The 14,950-nt window shown below is 47.6% G+C and overlaps 1 protein-coding gene across 5 annotated transcripts; it reads right to left on the bottom strand.

The window, feature by feature from the left end:
• Positions 1–523: 523 nt before the first annotated feature.
• Positions 524–13,202, bottom strand: HOXA11 (homeobox A11). Of its 5 annotated transcripts, none has more exons than XM_087772470.1 (3): positions 12,704–13,202; positions 4,041–4,599; positions 524–2,554 (listed from the first exon to the last, which is right to left on the bottom strand). In XM_087772470.1, the coding sequence occupies exons 1-3, from the start codon at positions 12,815–12,817 to the stop codon at positions 2,322–2,324; spliced, it is 906 nt and encodes a 301-aa protein (XP_087628596.1). In that variant the 5' UTR covers positions 12,818–13,202; the 3' UTR covers positions 524–2,321. The 5 variants fall into 5 exon arrangements, with proteins under 5 accessions (XP_087628596.1, XP_087628611.1, XP_087628619.1 ...); XM_087772485.1 differs by having other exon boundaries at positions 4,041–4,548; XM_087772493.1 differs by having other exon boundaries at positions 4,041–4,621; positions 12,704–12,844.
• Between the last annotated feature and the right edge of the window lie 1,748 nt (positions 13,203–14,950).

The following is a 14,950-nucleotide window of genomic DNA, read 5'->3' as shown; positions in this document are numbered from 1 at the left end:
AGATCAAGGACAATTTCAAACAGTCCATTTCCACCACACTACCATGCAGATTTTTTCTTTTTTTTTTTTTTTTTCAAAGACAACAGTTTTCTTAGGGCTCTCACACTTCTGGCCACATCCATGGGCTGGCTTGGACCTTCCCTTTGGTGCCAGGCTTATAAAATCTGCCCCAAACGCTACCGACACCGCAGACATTTCCTGAGCAGTTCTCCTGGACGTGTGTGGCGGGGAGCAAACAGCAATGTCACATCAAACCCTCGAGCATAGGACCTGTGTTGGCAGGATAGGGAAAAGGCCTAACGCATAGCGAGCTATGAACATGCTTCATTTTCCTTTTCCTGTGACCCGCTGAAACGATGCTTGAACAAGCCTAGGTTCACTTGTTAACTCCAGAGCAGAAGATTTAACGGCGAAGTTCACAAAAGAAGAATAATTCGCCCCAAATGACTGAACAAGGTCATGAGGAATTTCGTGTCCCAGAGTTACATCGGATAAAAGAACATGCAGTAACGTAACACCAGAGTAAAAATATAAAGTTTCCATTTTTTTATTTTCCTTGTGCGCTGTTCCACTGTATACATGCAACCAAATACGTTCGCATATTAAAAGAAAACTGTATATACATATAGATGATACATATTGAAAACAGTGATGTCATATAAAGATATTGCATTTTGTGAACCGTGTCAAAGAAATTACATCCATTTGGTAAATTTATTAATCAAAAAACATTCTTATCACCACTTTGTTGCACATGTAAAGAAATCCCACACCCTTTAGCCCCAAAGGAACAAAAAAACAGGAAAAAAAAAAAGCATTCAAACAAAATAGGTCATGGGTTCTTTTTTTATTATTTACAAGTCTTGTAAAACACCGTTCCTGTATGAAATATACATTCAGATATTCTCAACAGCAAATTACCTTAACGATAGAACACCGTATCCTTTGTAAACTGATATAGAATTTTAAATATTTTCCTTTTTTTCCTCTTTTCTTTTTTAAATTGCTTTTTTTTCCACGCTTTGGTTCCTGCAGGGAAATATATATATTTATAGATATTTAAAATAACTCCGAACAACTCTCCATTCTTTGCATATGTCGACTGGGCGACAAAGTAGAGCTCGTGACATTTAGAGTAGACAACAACAAAATTACCATATTTACATTGTTTGGCTTCTGCTTAAACTCCTCACTAGTCACCTTTAAACGAACATGCGATCGAGCTATTTTAATGATCCAATGTTAGTGCATTGCACAACTCCAAGTTTCAATTAACTGTTGTGTGGTATTTGCTAAACTGTCGTTCTCCACAGGTATTTCCTGAAGAAAGTTTGTGAGCCAGAAGCCAGAAGGTTAGTTTCCTTTATGGAGTTGTTTCTTTTAAAACGCTGAAATTCACACTTCTTTTTTTTTTTCCGTTTTGTTTTTAGTATTTAAATATGATTTGTCTCCGAAAAGATGGCAACGCATAGTCAGTTGTCATAAATAAAACGAGAGCTAATTAAAATTTGCTAAATCTTTTTTTTTTTTTTTGTCAGTGATTGTTTCTTTACGATATATGGCGAATTTATACCTGATTTTTTAAGTAAATATTTAAGTCTTTCATTTAATTCTCTTTCTTCCCCCTACCCCCTCCCTCCCCACACCCCCAAAGGAAACGCTACTATACCCATCACTACATCCATATTACAACTGCTGGCAGTTGGCCTCGTGAAGGTGTAGGCATGTCATCCCCCCTCCCTTTAATTCTGTGTGTGTGTGCGTGTGTCCCCATTAAATTCTCCTTCCAAACCCACGGGCAATGGAGCACTGCCTCTAACCTAGGCATTTTTCTGCTAAGGAAGGACAAAAGATTCTTTCTCAGAGTTTCTATTCTGCAGTGGTCCTGGTTGCGTGGGCTCGACCTGGCAACCTCCAGCCAGCTGTTCCGCAGCAGCAGAGGGGCGAGGGAGGGCCGGGGGTGGGCGAGTACGGGCCCGGAGGGGTGCCGTCCCCGCCTGTGCCTGCGGAAAGCGGTAGCAGGGTGAGCCGCAGTGCCTGGAAAGGTAAGAGGTATGGATTTTGCACTCAGAGGTGACGTGCACGTTTAGAAATGGATGCCATGTGTGTCAAAATCAAATCGATTCCAGTTGATATGTAAATATATATATATATATATAAAAATCATCACTGAAGTTCCAGAGTAGATTTACATGTATGTAAAACCTTGGATTCTTCTAGTCCCGTCAGATACACACCTCCTTCCTCCACGTAACCCCGTGGCTTGACCTTGTCAAGGGCGAAATCTGAATTTAATCTCGTCTTGAAAAACGCTATGAGTTTTAAAGTAGTGGATTAGCTGAGTAATATTGTAATCGGTCCCTGTTAATTTTTTTTTCTTTCATTCTTCTGTTCTGAAACCATATTTTCACTTGGCGGTCGGTCAGATTGAGCATTCGGGAGAGCTGGAGGCGTTTCTCTTTGTTTATGTAGACACTGAAGAAGAACTCCCTTTCTAACTCTCTAATCTGATATTTGGTGTACGGGCATCTCTTTTTACGGGTACGTTGTCCACCTGTGGAGCGAAAAAAGGCAGAAGCGTTTGAGACCCGGCGGTGGCCGGCGGCGGGGGCTGAGGAGGGCTGGGGGGGACACTCAGGCAAAAGACACGAGCGTGGAAAAGACCCGTTTTGCCCGCTCCGGGGCCGGCGTTGGCATGTCCGAGGCTGGCTTCGGGCAGTCTGGGACCGGGCCACCCCGGGAGCCACCGGGACCCGCCGGCTCCCGCAGCGCCGCGGCCCCGGGCAGCGGCCAGGGCGAAACCCCCGCCGAGACGCGGGGCTCCGGCCTCGCTGCCTCCGCGGGGAGGGCGGCCGGAGGAAGGGGGTGGCGGCGGGGGGTTCCTGCTGGATTTCACGAGCTGGAGGAAAGCCTTTGTAGGGCTGCTCGGCCGGGCGCCACGCACACCCGGCTGCCCGGGGAGCAGCCATCACCTGGCTGCCTGCAGCGGGCAGCGCGGCAGCGGGCAGGGGGACCCCGCGCCCGGCCCGCCCCGAGCCCGTACCCGCTCCGATCTCGCCCTCATTCCCTAGGCTAAGCCCGGCTCTACGTCCCCAGCAGAGGAAAAGCCCCTGAGCCCGGGGCTAAGGCGCCTCATCCTCTCCACCCCCCCCCCCCCCCCGGGTTTTTTGAAGCACACTCTCCACCGCATCGAGGTATTCTCCTCTCGATTAGCCATTACGGTTTTAAAGTTCATTAAGCAGAATTTAAAAGGTTTCAAGGTTCAGGAGCTCTTTACATTAAACGTAGCTGCTATCCCTTTAAAAACTTCCTTTTCTGGTACAGTTCATTGTCGAGGTATTTTTTCCCCCAGCCGCATACTAGCTTTGCCTTTTAAAAAGCCCACATAAAAAAATCAGACTTTGACAGATTGAATAACAATTGTAAGTAACAAACTGTTGGACAGAAGGCAACACGTAATTGCCACAGTGCCTTAGTAAAATGGCTTCCTTTAGAGAAAAAGGCCAGCTTTAGGTTAATTTGTTTCTTTTAATATATTGCTACAGTTCAGGCGGCTACTTTATCTGTTAAACGCTATTCTAGTGCAATCGTTAAAACGGCGAAGGCTTTGAATTCAGCTCCTAACTAGACTTCTGGTGCAACACATGGCTTTTATAAAATCACTGGATTACATTGATATCAAAGGAGCCGGGATCTCCTTTTTTTGCCGAATTTACAGGCACAGAAAGTACGTTATTATATTTTCGAGAGTTGACCACAGAGCTCTTTTTTATTATTATTTAAAAAAAAAAAAAAAGAGGAAGGAGAAAGAAAAAAAAATTTTTTTTAAGGCATCCATTGCCCGGTGGGTATTTCACGGCCAATTTCAGCACTAAACACGTGATCTCGCCTTTTATAACAAAGTTTTGTTGGGGGAAATCTAAAGGCCCTTCATAAACCTTATATGCTTATAAAACAGCATATAAAAATTTAACAGCGGCGGTGCGCTAGATTTCAAGCTGCCTTTCCTAAAAGCGCTCGGGCGCTGCCTTTATACGTACTGGAGCTGCCGGATTTCTCCTCATTGTTGCCGGAAGACGACTCGGGGCTGCTGCTGCTCTCCGGCCGCCTCCGCCTCTCCTTCTCCGCCGCCGCCGCCGCCGCCGCCCTGCCGCAGCCGCCCTCCGAACTTGAAGTTGCCGCCGCCGCCGCCGCCCCGGCGGCCGCGGGCGCCTTCTCGCCACTCTTGTCTACCGGGTAGTCCGCCGAGGCCAGGTTTTCCGCCGTGCCATAAGCCGTCTCGAAAAACTGGTCGAAAGCCTGGGGTAGGACCCCGTTCCTGCCCACCGTGCTATAGAAATTGGAGGAGACGTTGGTGCTGGGGTGGTAGACGTTAGCTGTGTTTTTGCCGAACATCTCGCCCATGCTAGCAGTGTTGGTGGCAGGCAAGCAGTCTCTGTGCATGATCTCCTCTGCGGAGTAGCAGTGGGGCAGATTGTTCCTGGGGTGCCATTTACTGGAGGGATCAATGGCATATTCCCTGAAGGTAACTTCTCTCACAGGTTGGACCTGGGGTAGGTTGGAGGAGTAGGAGTATGTCATAGGGCGAGAAGACGGGGTCTGGGGCAAAAAAGAAGGGAGGCTGGAAAAATCAGGACCCGAGACGTAGTAAGTACAACTTGGCAAATACATGTTAGAGGAACAAGGAACACGCTCATCAAAATCCATCATTAGGGCTACCTCGGCTTCTCCGCATTAGCTGAGCTTAACATGATTCTCTAACGCAGCTGCCTCTTTGAAGCAGATCCGTGAAGTAAGAGATGGGGAGACGTAAGCTGACGTGGAAAGCTCTCCCCGGCGGCGGCAGGGAGGTGCGGTCACGTGGCCCGACGTTGACATTGACGAGCGGCGGGTCCGGGCCCCGCTCGCTCCCTTTGTGGCCATCGCGGGGGGAAGCAACAGCTCGCCGCCAGCGCCTACGGGCCAGCCGGGCGCAGGTTGCCCGGGGGGTAGCCCTGGGGGGACACAAAGCCGCCTTTGCCACCGCCCCGCGCTTGGCCGCCCGGCCGCCGGCACCCCCGGCTCTGGAGTAGCGAGGCTTAGCAATCCCCCCGGGGTTAGGTGAGACCTTTCTGTTTGTCTGTGTGCTTGCTGGGGCGGCCGGCGGCTCGCTGGCCGGCTCCGAGAAGGAGGGCACAGGAGAGGTGCAGCCACGGTTTCTTCTGGAGAGCTGCTTCCGAGCAGGAAACGCTCCTGAAGAAACCGGCAGCGTTTTTTTCCCTTTTTTTCTCCCCCCACCCCCCCTTCCAGTTTGTTTTGGTTCTGTTTGGGCTTCCCCCCCTACCCCCCACCCCCGAAAAAAAAAGAAAAAAAAAGAAAAAAACAAACCAAAAAAATAGCCCTCGCCCCGCAGGGTTTTTCTGGAAACGTTACTAGGAAGAATGTGCCAGGGTCAAGTCTGTACTGATTTTCATGGTGAATAGATTACATGCTTGCATTCATGTTCACTTCCGAAGCGCTTAGTGTCTTCCTTCCCTTACTTACATATTAACCTCAAATACCCCGCGCGGCTTCAGCCGAGCTTTGCCGGAGGTAGTTAACAACGTCGGGTTCCCAGGACGCAGGTTGGCTCTCCTCACCCCCTCCAAACCTTCCCTTGCCTCATTCGCCACGCCAGAAAGCCCTTTAAATTGCAGACCACGGAGCTAAAGAGTGGTTGCTGATCTCGCCGCCTCAACGCTGCCGCTAAATGCTTGGAAAACCAGTGGATGTTGGGCTACCCCGACTTGACAAATGCTCCGAGTTTAATTGCCAGAAGCCTAGTTAAAATTATTTGACATACTGTTAACCCCTAGGAACAAAGTTGCCGTACCGAGATACTTTCCTTTCTGCTTCGTCCCGTCGCTGAAGGCTGAGACCCAGGGAGACCTATTTTAAAAACGTGGTTAAACTTTTACTATTGTTGCATGAAAGGGATGATATAGAAAGCGGATTGTGCAGGGCAGAGACTAAAAAGTACTTCTCTGCCAATAAAAATGCACACCCCACCGAATGAGCAGAGCCAAAGAAAACAGAGAAATACGCCAAAGAATACAGCACCTTTTGAGGCACGGACATCCCTAGGCTCTCGGCAAAAATATTTTTTTGCTATTCTGATGCTCGATTTCAAAAAAGAAATATTTGGGTTCCGGCTGGATTTCATCAAAATAGAAAAACAGAACGGCAAAAGGCTATTGTGAAGTCGGTGCTCTTAGGAAATTAGATGTAGTTCAAGATCCATGCCCCCGTGGACTTGGGAGGCTAATGGAAGGGAAACGAAAATGTTAGGGAAAGAATATTTGGATTTTCCCCCCTCTTCCTCTGCAGTGCTGTGGAAGTATTTATATATCCGGAGAAAGTTCTCTAGTAAATTCTGGAGATCTTCGTTATTTAAATGTCAACATCGATTTGTTTATTTATTGCTTAGCTTATCGTAACTGACTCAATAACAAATCTAATCATGTTGTGCACAGAGAAAATATTCTCATTATGTATTTTCCCTACATTATAGTTAACTATTGCGTTTGAATTCAAGCTGTAAATTCAATATTATCAGGTAATTACTTTGTAGTGGAGTAAACTAATTTATTAGCATTAATGTTTATATGCCTTTTTCTTATTTTACAAGGGTTACCGTTCACAAATCAAACGCTCTGGACGTATCCCTGTAATGAACTCTTTATTTTGGTTTGCTGCAAGAATTTCTTACGCTTACTGCATGTCTGCGAGCTGAACTTGAAATTAATGAATTAATCTTCCAGCTTGACGTATTTGCTAGAAAGTGGATGGAAAGAGATTGCCTGTCGTCAAAACGGCTAGCAGAAGACTGCAGCGTCGTTTAGGGATTGTAAAAGGGTTTGGGGGTTTTCCCTCTCTCTCCCTCTTTTTTTTTTTTTTTTTTTACTTGGGGTGGGGGGTGCAAGAGCTCTGGTTGGCTTTTTCCTTAACGCTATACTTTTGCTCGCATTTACTTTCTCCCCTAGCTTTTGCGGGGGGGTGTGGGGTTGGGGGGTCGGAAGCCTTCTTTTGCTATCCGAGCAGTGTTTATTTTTCCTGTGTGTGTCCCCCCCCCTTCAATTCCGTCGACGAACAACCTCTCCCCACACCCTGCACACAGGCAGACACCCCTCCCTTCCAACAAAAAGGAATGTATAAGGATTTCAGTGACTTTGAGATAACAAAGGCGCCACCATTGCAGAGCCTCGCCCCGCCTCTGTGTGATGGCAAACAAATTCTTGCACTTGTATTAGGGCTTTTAAGGCTATAATTGAACACGGCGCGTCTAGGAGAACCGAAAACAGTTCTGGACTGACCTGCGGTTTTATAGCACTTTGGCAGTCAACTTCAGCTTGTGTCAGAGCAGACACGACAGAGCTGCCCAGCGCTTAATCGCGGGACGCCACCTCCTCGGACTCGCTGCAGGGCCCCCCCCCCCCCCATCCCTTCCATTTCAATAAATTTCAAACCTTGGGGCTAGAAATGGGGAGCAGAGCTGGCACAGGTTCGTATGGGGCTCCCTCCCGCGCCCCTCTGCAGCCGGGGCTGCGGCGCCGTGCGAGGCTCCGCCGTGGCAGAGGTCGGGGCTTGCCTCTGGGAAACAAAGGGAAATTAAGGCAAGAAGGGCGAGAAGGCAACTGGAAAGAGGCGTGTGGGTGGGTGTGCGTGTGTCTGGGCATATGTGTGCTTGCACAGCATGCACACGTGCAGCCCCGATGCCTACTTTTGACTCGCTCGAGCTGTCCCCCCCCGCCACGTCCCCAAACCAAGCAGCCTATTTCTTCAAGCGGGTTCGCAACGCTTAAGGGGACCCCCAAAATGCCTCCCGGTTCCGGCTGCAGAACGAGCGGGGAGGGCGAGGGGGAAGGCAGCGAGGGGCGCAGCTCGTCTGGGAGCGAGTAGGCACCCAAGGCGGCACAGGCTGTTCTCTGCTTTATTTGCTGTTAAGTGAAACAGAGATAATGTACGCTTAAAGCCCCGGAATGTGTGGGTAATTGCAGGGAGCCTGCTGTTAAGTTGCTGTGTTCGGCACAATTATCAATGTTGATGATTTGGTCTAATGTTGAATTGCTCTTTTAATACAGTAATTGGGACTTCCGCGTTGAGGAAGGGGGAAAACCGAGCCTTCCCCTCGCTAACCTCCCTGAAAACAACATAAACAAAGGCAGGCAGTTCGTTTGGAGAAGCAAAATGCATTCGTTACGCCTTCCCCGTGTATTTCGGCCGGATTAGAGAGGGTAAAACCGCTCTGAATTTGGGAGCTCTGCTGCAGGACGTTTTTGCAAAGGACAAGGGCGGCCAAGAGGTGGGGAGACTGTGAGCACATTTACCCATAGCTAAGCTAAACAAAGCGAGGAAAAAAAGCTACATCTCTTCTTTGGAGGAATATAAACAGAGCTAGGACGCCTCGATAGCCTAGCTTTTATATATACAGATGGCGTGCGAAGGGAACTGTTTAACTTACTACTGCTCGTCTCCAAAAGGTCAAGTTCTATAGTATCTAAATTGTTGTCTTTTTCTACCCTGTTTTGCTTGAAAAAATTCTGAAGCCGACCGTTTACCTTGCCAGGAGGGTGGGTGCCTCTAATTAACAGGAGAAACGTGTGCTAAAAGGAATTTGCGTCAGGAGGAGCTAATTAAAATATTACACGATCGCTGGCTTCAATCGCTGCTGCTCCTCTCACAGGGGAAGGGTGAGGGCTGTTACGGCTCGAGCAGGAGAAAATATCTCAGGAATTAGGACAGTCTTTTGTAAACTTGCAGGGTGATTACAGTCTACAAAGGCTTGTTAGAAAAACGTACTATTAGGGAATTCGCAACGTTGCGGCCAACGAAAAGCGCAACCCCTTCCCACCTTTTCCAATGAAAATAAGGCCAGAAGGCGATAATTCTTCGCAAAATTTGCCAGGAATGCGGCTGCAGAAAAACGTGCTTATTGTTTGGATTTTAAATATTTCGGGGTCACAAGTTCTTAACTGGCGTTTCTTCTTTTCTGTTTGCCTTTTTGTCTGTTATGGAAAGGAGCTATACATAGCCGTTGTTTGGGTTTTTTTTTGTTTGGGGTTTTTTTTTTTTTTTAAACTAAATATGTTCCCTTAACACTGCGATACAATAAGGAAGCGTTATAATAGTTAGCTAAGATTTTTCAAGTAATTTAAATAATAGGTGATTTTTTTATATCGGCGAGATGGAAGCCCCGTACTGTGATATGGAGCAGACTATTTATTGTCCAAAACCTGAAGCGGTATGGTTGTGATTTTGCTAGGAAACTGCAGAATACGTGTAAAGCGAAAGGGCAGACGTAAACAGGATTCAAGTCAAGGTTATTCTGACTTTTTTTGTAGCATTTAATCGCATTACATTATTTCAGAGGCTTGACCACCTCAAAAGGCTGCGCTTATCTCGGCGTAGAATATTTTAGATTGATTTTTAATATCAATTACCGAAATTCTTTCCTTTCCTCCGTCACCCTCTGTGTCTTTCTCAGTCGCTGAGATGGAAAAGCTTCAGGGGGTAGTTGGTTTTTTTTCTCCTCCCAACCCTCCCGTTTAGTTTGACTATTAGGATTAAAAGGCTACGGACCTACAGAGATCGACCCGTCGTTGGCGACCAGCCACGATATTTTGCATCCCTTCGCGCTGACGAGCGAGCTCCGATGGCTGCCACAAGCCGACATATCGAGAGCTTTTTTTTTTTTTTTTTTTTTTCTCCAAGAGAGGAAGCTTCTTCCAGACAGATAACTTCTCCTTTTCCGACAACTATTTTCCTACGGCCAAACGATTTGTTGTCGTGACAGACTCCCGGCGCCTTCAGCAGCGCGGGGAGCTTCTCATCACGCCGTCTCTCCTCGCCCCCCGCTTCTCCAGCCCGGCGGGCTCCGGGGCGATGAGCCCCTCTACAATTTTGTTGATATTTACTTCTCATAGCTTGGTTCTGAAAGAAAATGGAGGCAGATTTCGCAATAAGAGGGGCATAAGGAGGTATTTTCGCAGACGGTCAAGTATATCGGAAATTGATTGACTGACGATAGTACCATAAATGTCTCCTTTTCTCCCCCTGGACGCTCTGTGAGACTTTCCCGACACATGAAAACGCACATCCAGTCATTCATTCCCGCCCCCCCCCCCCCCCCGACTATCCAGATACAGGTGCAAGAGACTTCTGGCAAAAGCAGGGCGCGGGAGAGGGGTGTCTAGACCAAGCGGCGGGCTCTAAAACGAGTGCGAAAGCAAATTTCCCTGGTTATAATCCGGCGGTAGAGAAAAGCAGGCGCTTTCCACCCAGACCCACGAAGAACTGGGTTATTAGCGCCGTTTGCAGTAAGCAGGTTCCCGTCCTCTTTCATGCCGATGTATTTTATGTGGAATTAATCGGAGCGGTTTGGGGAACATCCCCAGCAATCCCTGCAAAGTGCGGTGCTATTAAACGACGCGGTTATCCCTACGGACGGCCACATCTCAGGCGATGTTCCCATGCAAAGTTCACCCGCAGCCCGGAATGCCGCTTTACCCTACACGTTAAAAAAAAAAAAAAAAAAAAAGTCCGCCAAAACATTCCCATGTCGACTTACATTTAAAAGTATTGCTACAACTGATGCCTTGAACTTGACCTTAGATTTGTTAATCCAGGAAATATATTCAGTGAGAGGAAAAAAAAAAATTCCTACCGCGTTGCCTTTGACAAACGAGCATTTTTCTTCCTACCAGTTCAGGATGCAAACAACACACCAGAGTTATGAGATATATAAGGTACCCTCTAGATTAAGAGCGTCAGAAAGTGAAATGCCTCAACGCCGAGACAAGCTCGTCGTAGAGCTAGACTGTTCCTGTGATGCCAAGATCCACGCTTTGCCACAGAAATTCAAGTCAAGGTAATCGACTGGGATTCTCAGCTAAATTGAATTTTATAGGATATAAGGTTCTCTCTAATGCACATTGAATTTAAACAGTGATTTATAAAGGTATTTCAAATTCTTCTTCGTTTTTTTTTATTTTGCCCAACTCGCCAAGAAACACATCAGATTTTACTGTACCACCCTGCTAACTTTACAGGAGAGCCTTATTCACATACCGTGAAACCCACCGAAGTAAAGACATTTCTTCATCAAGGATTGTTTCAGGGGGCGGGCCCAGGAAGTATCGCTATACTGGGGCTGTCAAATCAACGACTTCAAAGCCCCAACTTCATATTGTGATGGACTCTCAGGATTGCATTATAATGAAGGTGCCTGTACTTGTACACCCTTTATAGGGAGCTATTTGTATAACACGAGCTTAAAATACGCGCTGCAATTGAGGATGCAACCGTGTGCCCTCGTACAGCTCGGGCGGCTCTATAAGGACCGCTTCTTGTCTGTTCTCTCATATCACGCAAAGATACCCATAAAAATAGCTCTCCCTCTATGCCTAATATGGCTGCTTCTGCCTATGCCGGGGTGGAAACCCGCTCCCGGTCCCGCTTATTTCCCTTTCCCGACTCTTCAGAAAACGCCGATACTAATATCACTTCTGACAGAAATTGGGGCGCATCAGCACAACGCGTCCACAACTCAGAGGCCGGGGGAATTTGGGCAAAATCCCCCGACTCAATCCAGGCGGAGTGCGGGGGTTACTCGCCCTTTCTCTTTCGGTTTTATTTTCCCGTCAAGTGGCCATACAGCACGGTATTTTCATTTTACAAACCCTCACATATTTAAACATAAACGAACCACTAGCTGGAGACGGAGCCCATCGAAGATTGCTTTGTATTAAAATCCATCATTTTTTATGCCTACCCGAGGGCATCTCGAAGACTAAAACCAACCTTAAAATACCCTGCTTTTCCATTACTCCTAACCCAAGCCGACTGGAAAGGCCGATTTATACGATCAGGAATAAATAAAGGCACTTTGCTTGGTGCGTTCAAATGAAGGCGATTACGACGAAGTTCAGATTAATTTAAACTGGCAGGTTACAACACCCGGCTGGCATTTTTCTCTCTAGATACACACAGGCAACGGCGAAAAGCAGACAGGTTAAACCTCCTTCCCCGGCTTGCTTTCACACAGAGCCGTCCGCCCTCCTCCCCGGCCCTTGAACGATGAAAATAATTTCAGAGGTGAACACACGGGAATAAAACAACCGGGAATAAAAACCAGGAGCCGCTTTTCCACGCAGCCTGACCCAACTCTGCGAGACAACCCGGCGCAGCAGAAAGCCAAGCAACCAGCAGCTCTATCTGCAAGTCTGCCCGCGTCTTGGGCTCTGACCCCAGCCTCTCCTGGCCCGCTTTCCTGCCAAGAGCCTTCTTTGCTTTCCACCTATGCTAGGATGGGAAGCAGCATCTCTGGGAAAGGTGGAGCCAGCACCCGAGCTAGGAGAAGCAGTCTTACTTTTCTCAACGGGCTCTTCGGCTCTGTGAGCATCAGCCCAGGCAGCCGCCTTCACCCAGGTCCCCGCGGCAGAAGCGGCACTTCGGCCTCATACACCGTGGGAGAAAGGGAGCGGGGTGGGTGGGTGGGCTGGGGGGAGAGCAGGGGCCTGGGAAACCCTCCACAAAGGCCTTCCAAATGACTTTGCTCCGGTCATGCAGGGGGCTTTGCGGGGGGACCGGGTGGGTGTTTGCTGTTGGCTTGTTTGCTTAATTCACCACCGAGCAGGGGGAGAGGAGAAACATTCAGCCGCTTCCAGGAAGAGCACGAAAATCTTACCCCAGCATCCAGAAGTCTCTCGCCTGTGCAAAAAAATATATCCCCACGGAGACTGACAGCTAGGATCCCGCGCTGGGCTGTAGACCTCCAGATCAATGAGGATGGGTTGCACATTTTTTGGTTTCCTCCCTTACAGATTAAATATACCCGGTCCACAGAACATTCCTTCTCGATCTTTCAGTGACTTGGGTTGCTGCTGGTTTGGGGTTTTATATATTTTTTTGTTCTAGTTGTTGTTGGTCTGCCTTTAGACGGAGAGAAATCTAGCCACTAGGGCACATCGTCCTTCCTGCCAGCTTCAGGCAAAATGCAGCAATGTCACAGGCTAATGACGATGATTGCTGTTATTATTACTACTATTATTGCTATTTATTTTGTTCCTCTCTCTCTGTCTCTCCCGGTCCCCTAGGATTTCCGATGGCGATTTGCACACAAGGTGATTGCAGGAGGCTAAAATGCTGTCTAATTCCACAGATTCCCATCGCAAGAGGAGGGAAAAAAAAGAAAAAAAAAAAAGAAAGAAAAAGTCACGGTGTTTTTGATCACGGGACACCCGGCCGTTCCTCCCCAGTACACCCTGGGTCACAGTACAGTAATGACCGTGGGTTGTGCGTTGGAGGACTTGACCTTTCCTACGTAGAAGAGGGCGCTTTCCTCTACGCTACGGGGAGGGAAGGGAGGGGGGAGCGGCGGGAGGAAGAGAGATGCTCTCTTTGGGGATGTTTAATCACAGTTCAGATCTAGGAACGGGCAAAGCTTCTGCCTTTCAGCACGCCATGTTGAAGCTATTCACTGGAGCAACAAAAAAAAAAAATTTTTTTTTTTTTTTGTTTTGTTGGAGGGGGGTGCGGAGGCGGGAAGGAGGCCGGAGGGAGGAGGGAGGGAGGAAAGACTTAATGAACATTTGCATTTCGTACCCTAGTTCATGAATCAACTGCATTCAAGGGGGTGGGGGCCCGGGGGGCAGGGAAGGGCTCACGGCGTGGTTAAAACACCCGCGGAGGGACCCCTGCGGCCGCGGCCGGGGCGCATCGGTCCGGCCCCGCACCCACCGCCCCACGTCCCCGCCGGCCCACGCGGGAAAGCCGACCTCTCCTCCCCGTCCCCCCCTCCCCTTCTTTTTGGACTCCTTTACCGGCCGAGAAGGCGCAAGGCCATCTCTTCAAATCATCATTAAAGTGCATTAAAACGCATCTAAAAGTTATGAATGGCAACAAACGGCCTTTTAGCGCCTGCCAATATTTTTTTTGTATTAAACGCTGTCTTGATTTTATTGCTAACGCTGCCCACGGAGAATGTTGAAATTCACCAGGAATGGGGGTTTATTTAAGCCATAGCCTTTTTTTTTTTTTTTTTTTAAATAACTTTAATTTATAGGCTAAAGGCCGAGATGCTTACCCGTTCGTTCAGACGAGTACAGAATAAAGTCACTCCTCTGGAAGCACAGGGCGATTTTCTTTTCTGAGCATTTCGATATTGAGCACCATATTTTTTGCGTTTGCTTCAGAGGCCAGCTCCGCCAGCGAGCGTTTTTAAGCGGGAGTCTTTCTGAGCAAAAGGCGGCGGAAAAAGATACAGCTTTGCAGTTCTACTTATCATTCTTTTTCGGAAATATGCTCCTGTCAAGGTTTATTTCCCATAGCAAACCACCTTTGCTACTGCCAAGAGCTCGAGGCGGGCATAGATTAAATACCGGATTATTCTCTGGGTGGGAAAAAATAAAAAACATTTGCTGCACCCTTCCGTCCGCATCAAAGACGTCAGGGCACTTTCTGCCCATGGGAATTTCAAATCTAAGGGACCAAGGACGCCCAGAATTAGGTGATTACAAACCAACATAGACAGACACTGGGAATTAAAGTATACGTCGCTGAATACCCGCAAGAATTGCTTGAAGTGAAACTGATCTAATCTTTTTTGCCTTTAATTATGTTTTCCGTTTTACACTGGGAATGAAATATTGCTCTGACATTAATATTTCAATAAATACGCTAAATATACAGTAATAACTCGCTCCCTTTGTCCCTTGCGCCCCTCTGCACATCCGCTAAAATGTTATACCTAACATTTTAATTTCTAGGGGAGCTGAGAAAACAGAGACCCCACTTTGTTTATGTACGTTTTCTTTTTTTAATTTTCTGTTTGTTTTCTTTTCAAATCCTTCTTCCGGGACATTTTTTTTTAACATCTGCAAATAAAACTCCTCGCACGTCTAACTCTACACAACAACCCAAGCACAATAAGGTC

This window comes from Nipponia nippon, unplaced genomic scaffold (genome assembly GCF_047370975.1).
Source record: "Nipponia nippon isolate SJK-2023a ecotype South Korea unplaced genomic scaffold, ASM4737097v1 scaffold_1, whole genome shotgun sequence".
NCBI lineage: Eukaryota > Metazoa > Chordata > Aves > Pelecaniformes > Threskiornithidae > Nipponia > Nipponia nippon.
The sequence above is the reverse complement of the archived record's forward strand: the minus strand, read 5'-3'. Positions and strand labels throughout refer to the sequence as shown.

Excerpts from the sequence above, each read along its gene's own strand:
- HOXA11 (XM_087772470.1), bottom strand. The coding sequence starts at position 12,817 with ATGTGCAACCCATCCTCATTGATCTGGAGGTCTACAGCCCAGCGCGGG. Across the intron at positions 4,600-12,703 it reads AGAGACTTCTGGATGCTGGG|ACCCCGTCTTCTCGCCCTAT; the intron begins GTAAGATTTTCG and ends TTTTTGCCCCAG. Across the intron at positions 2,555-4,040 it reads GGAGAAATCCGGCAGCTCCA|GTGGACAACGTACCCGTAAA; the intron begins GTACGTATAAAG and ends TTCGCTCCACAG.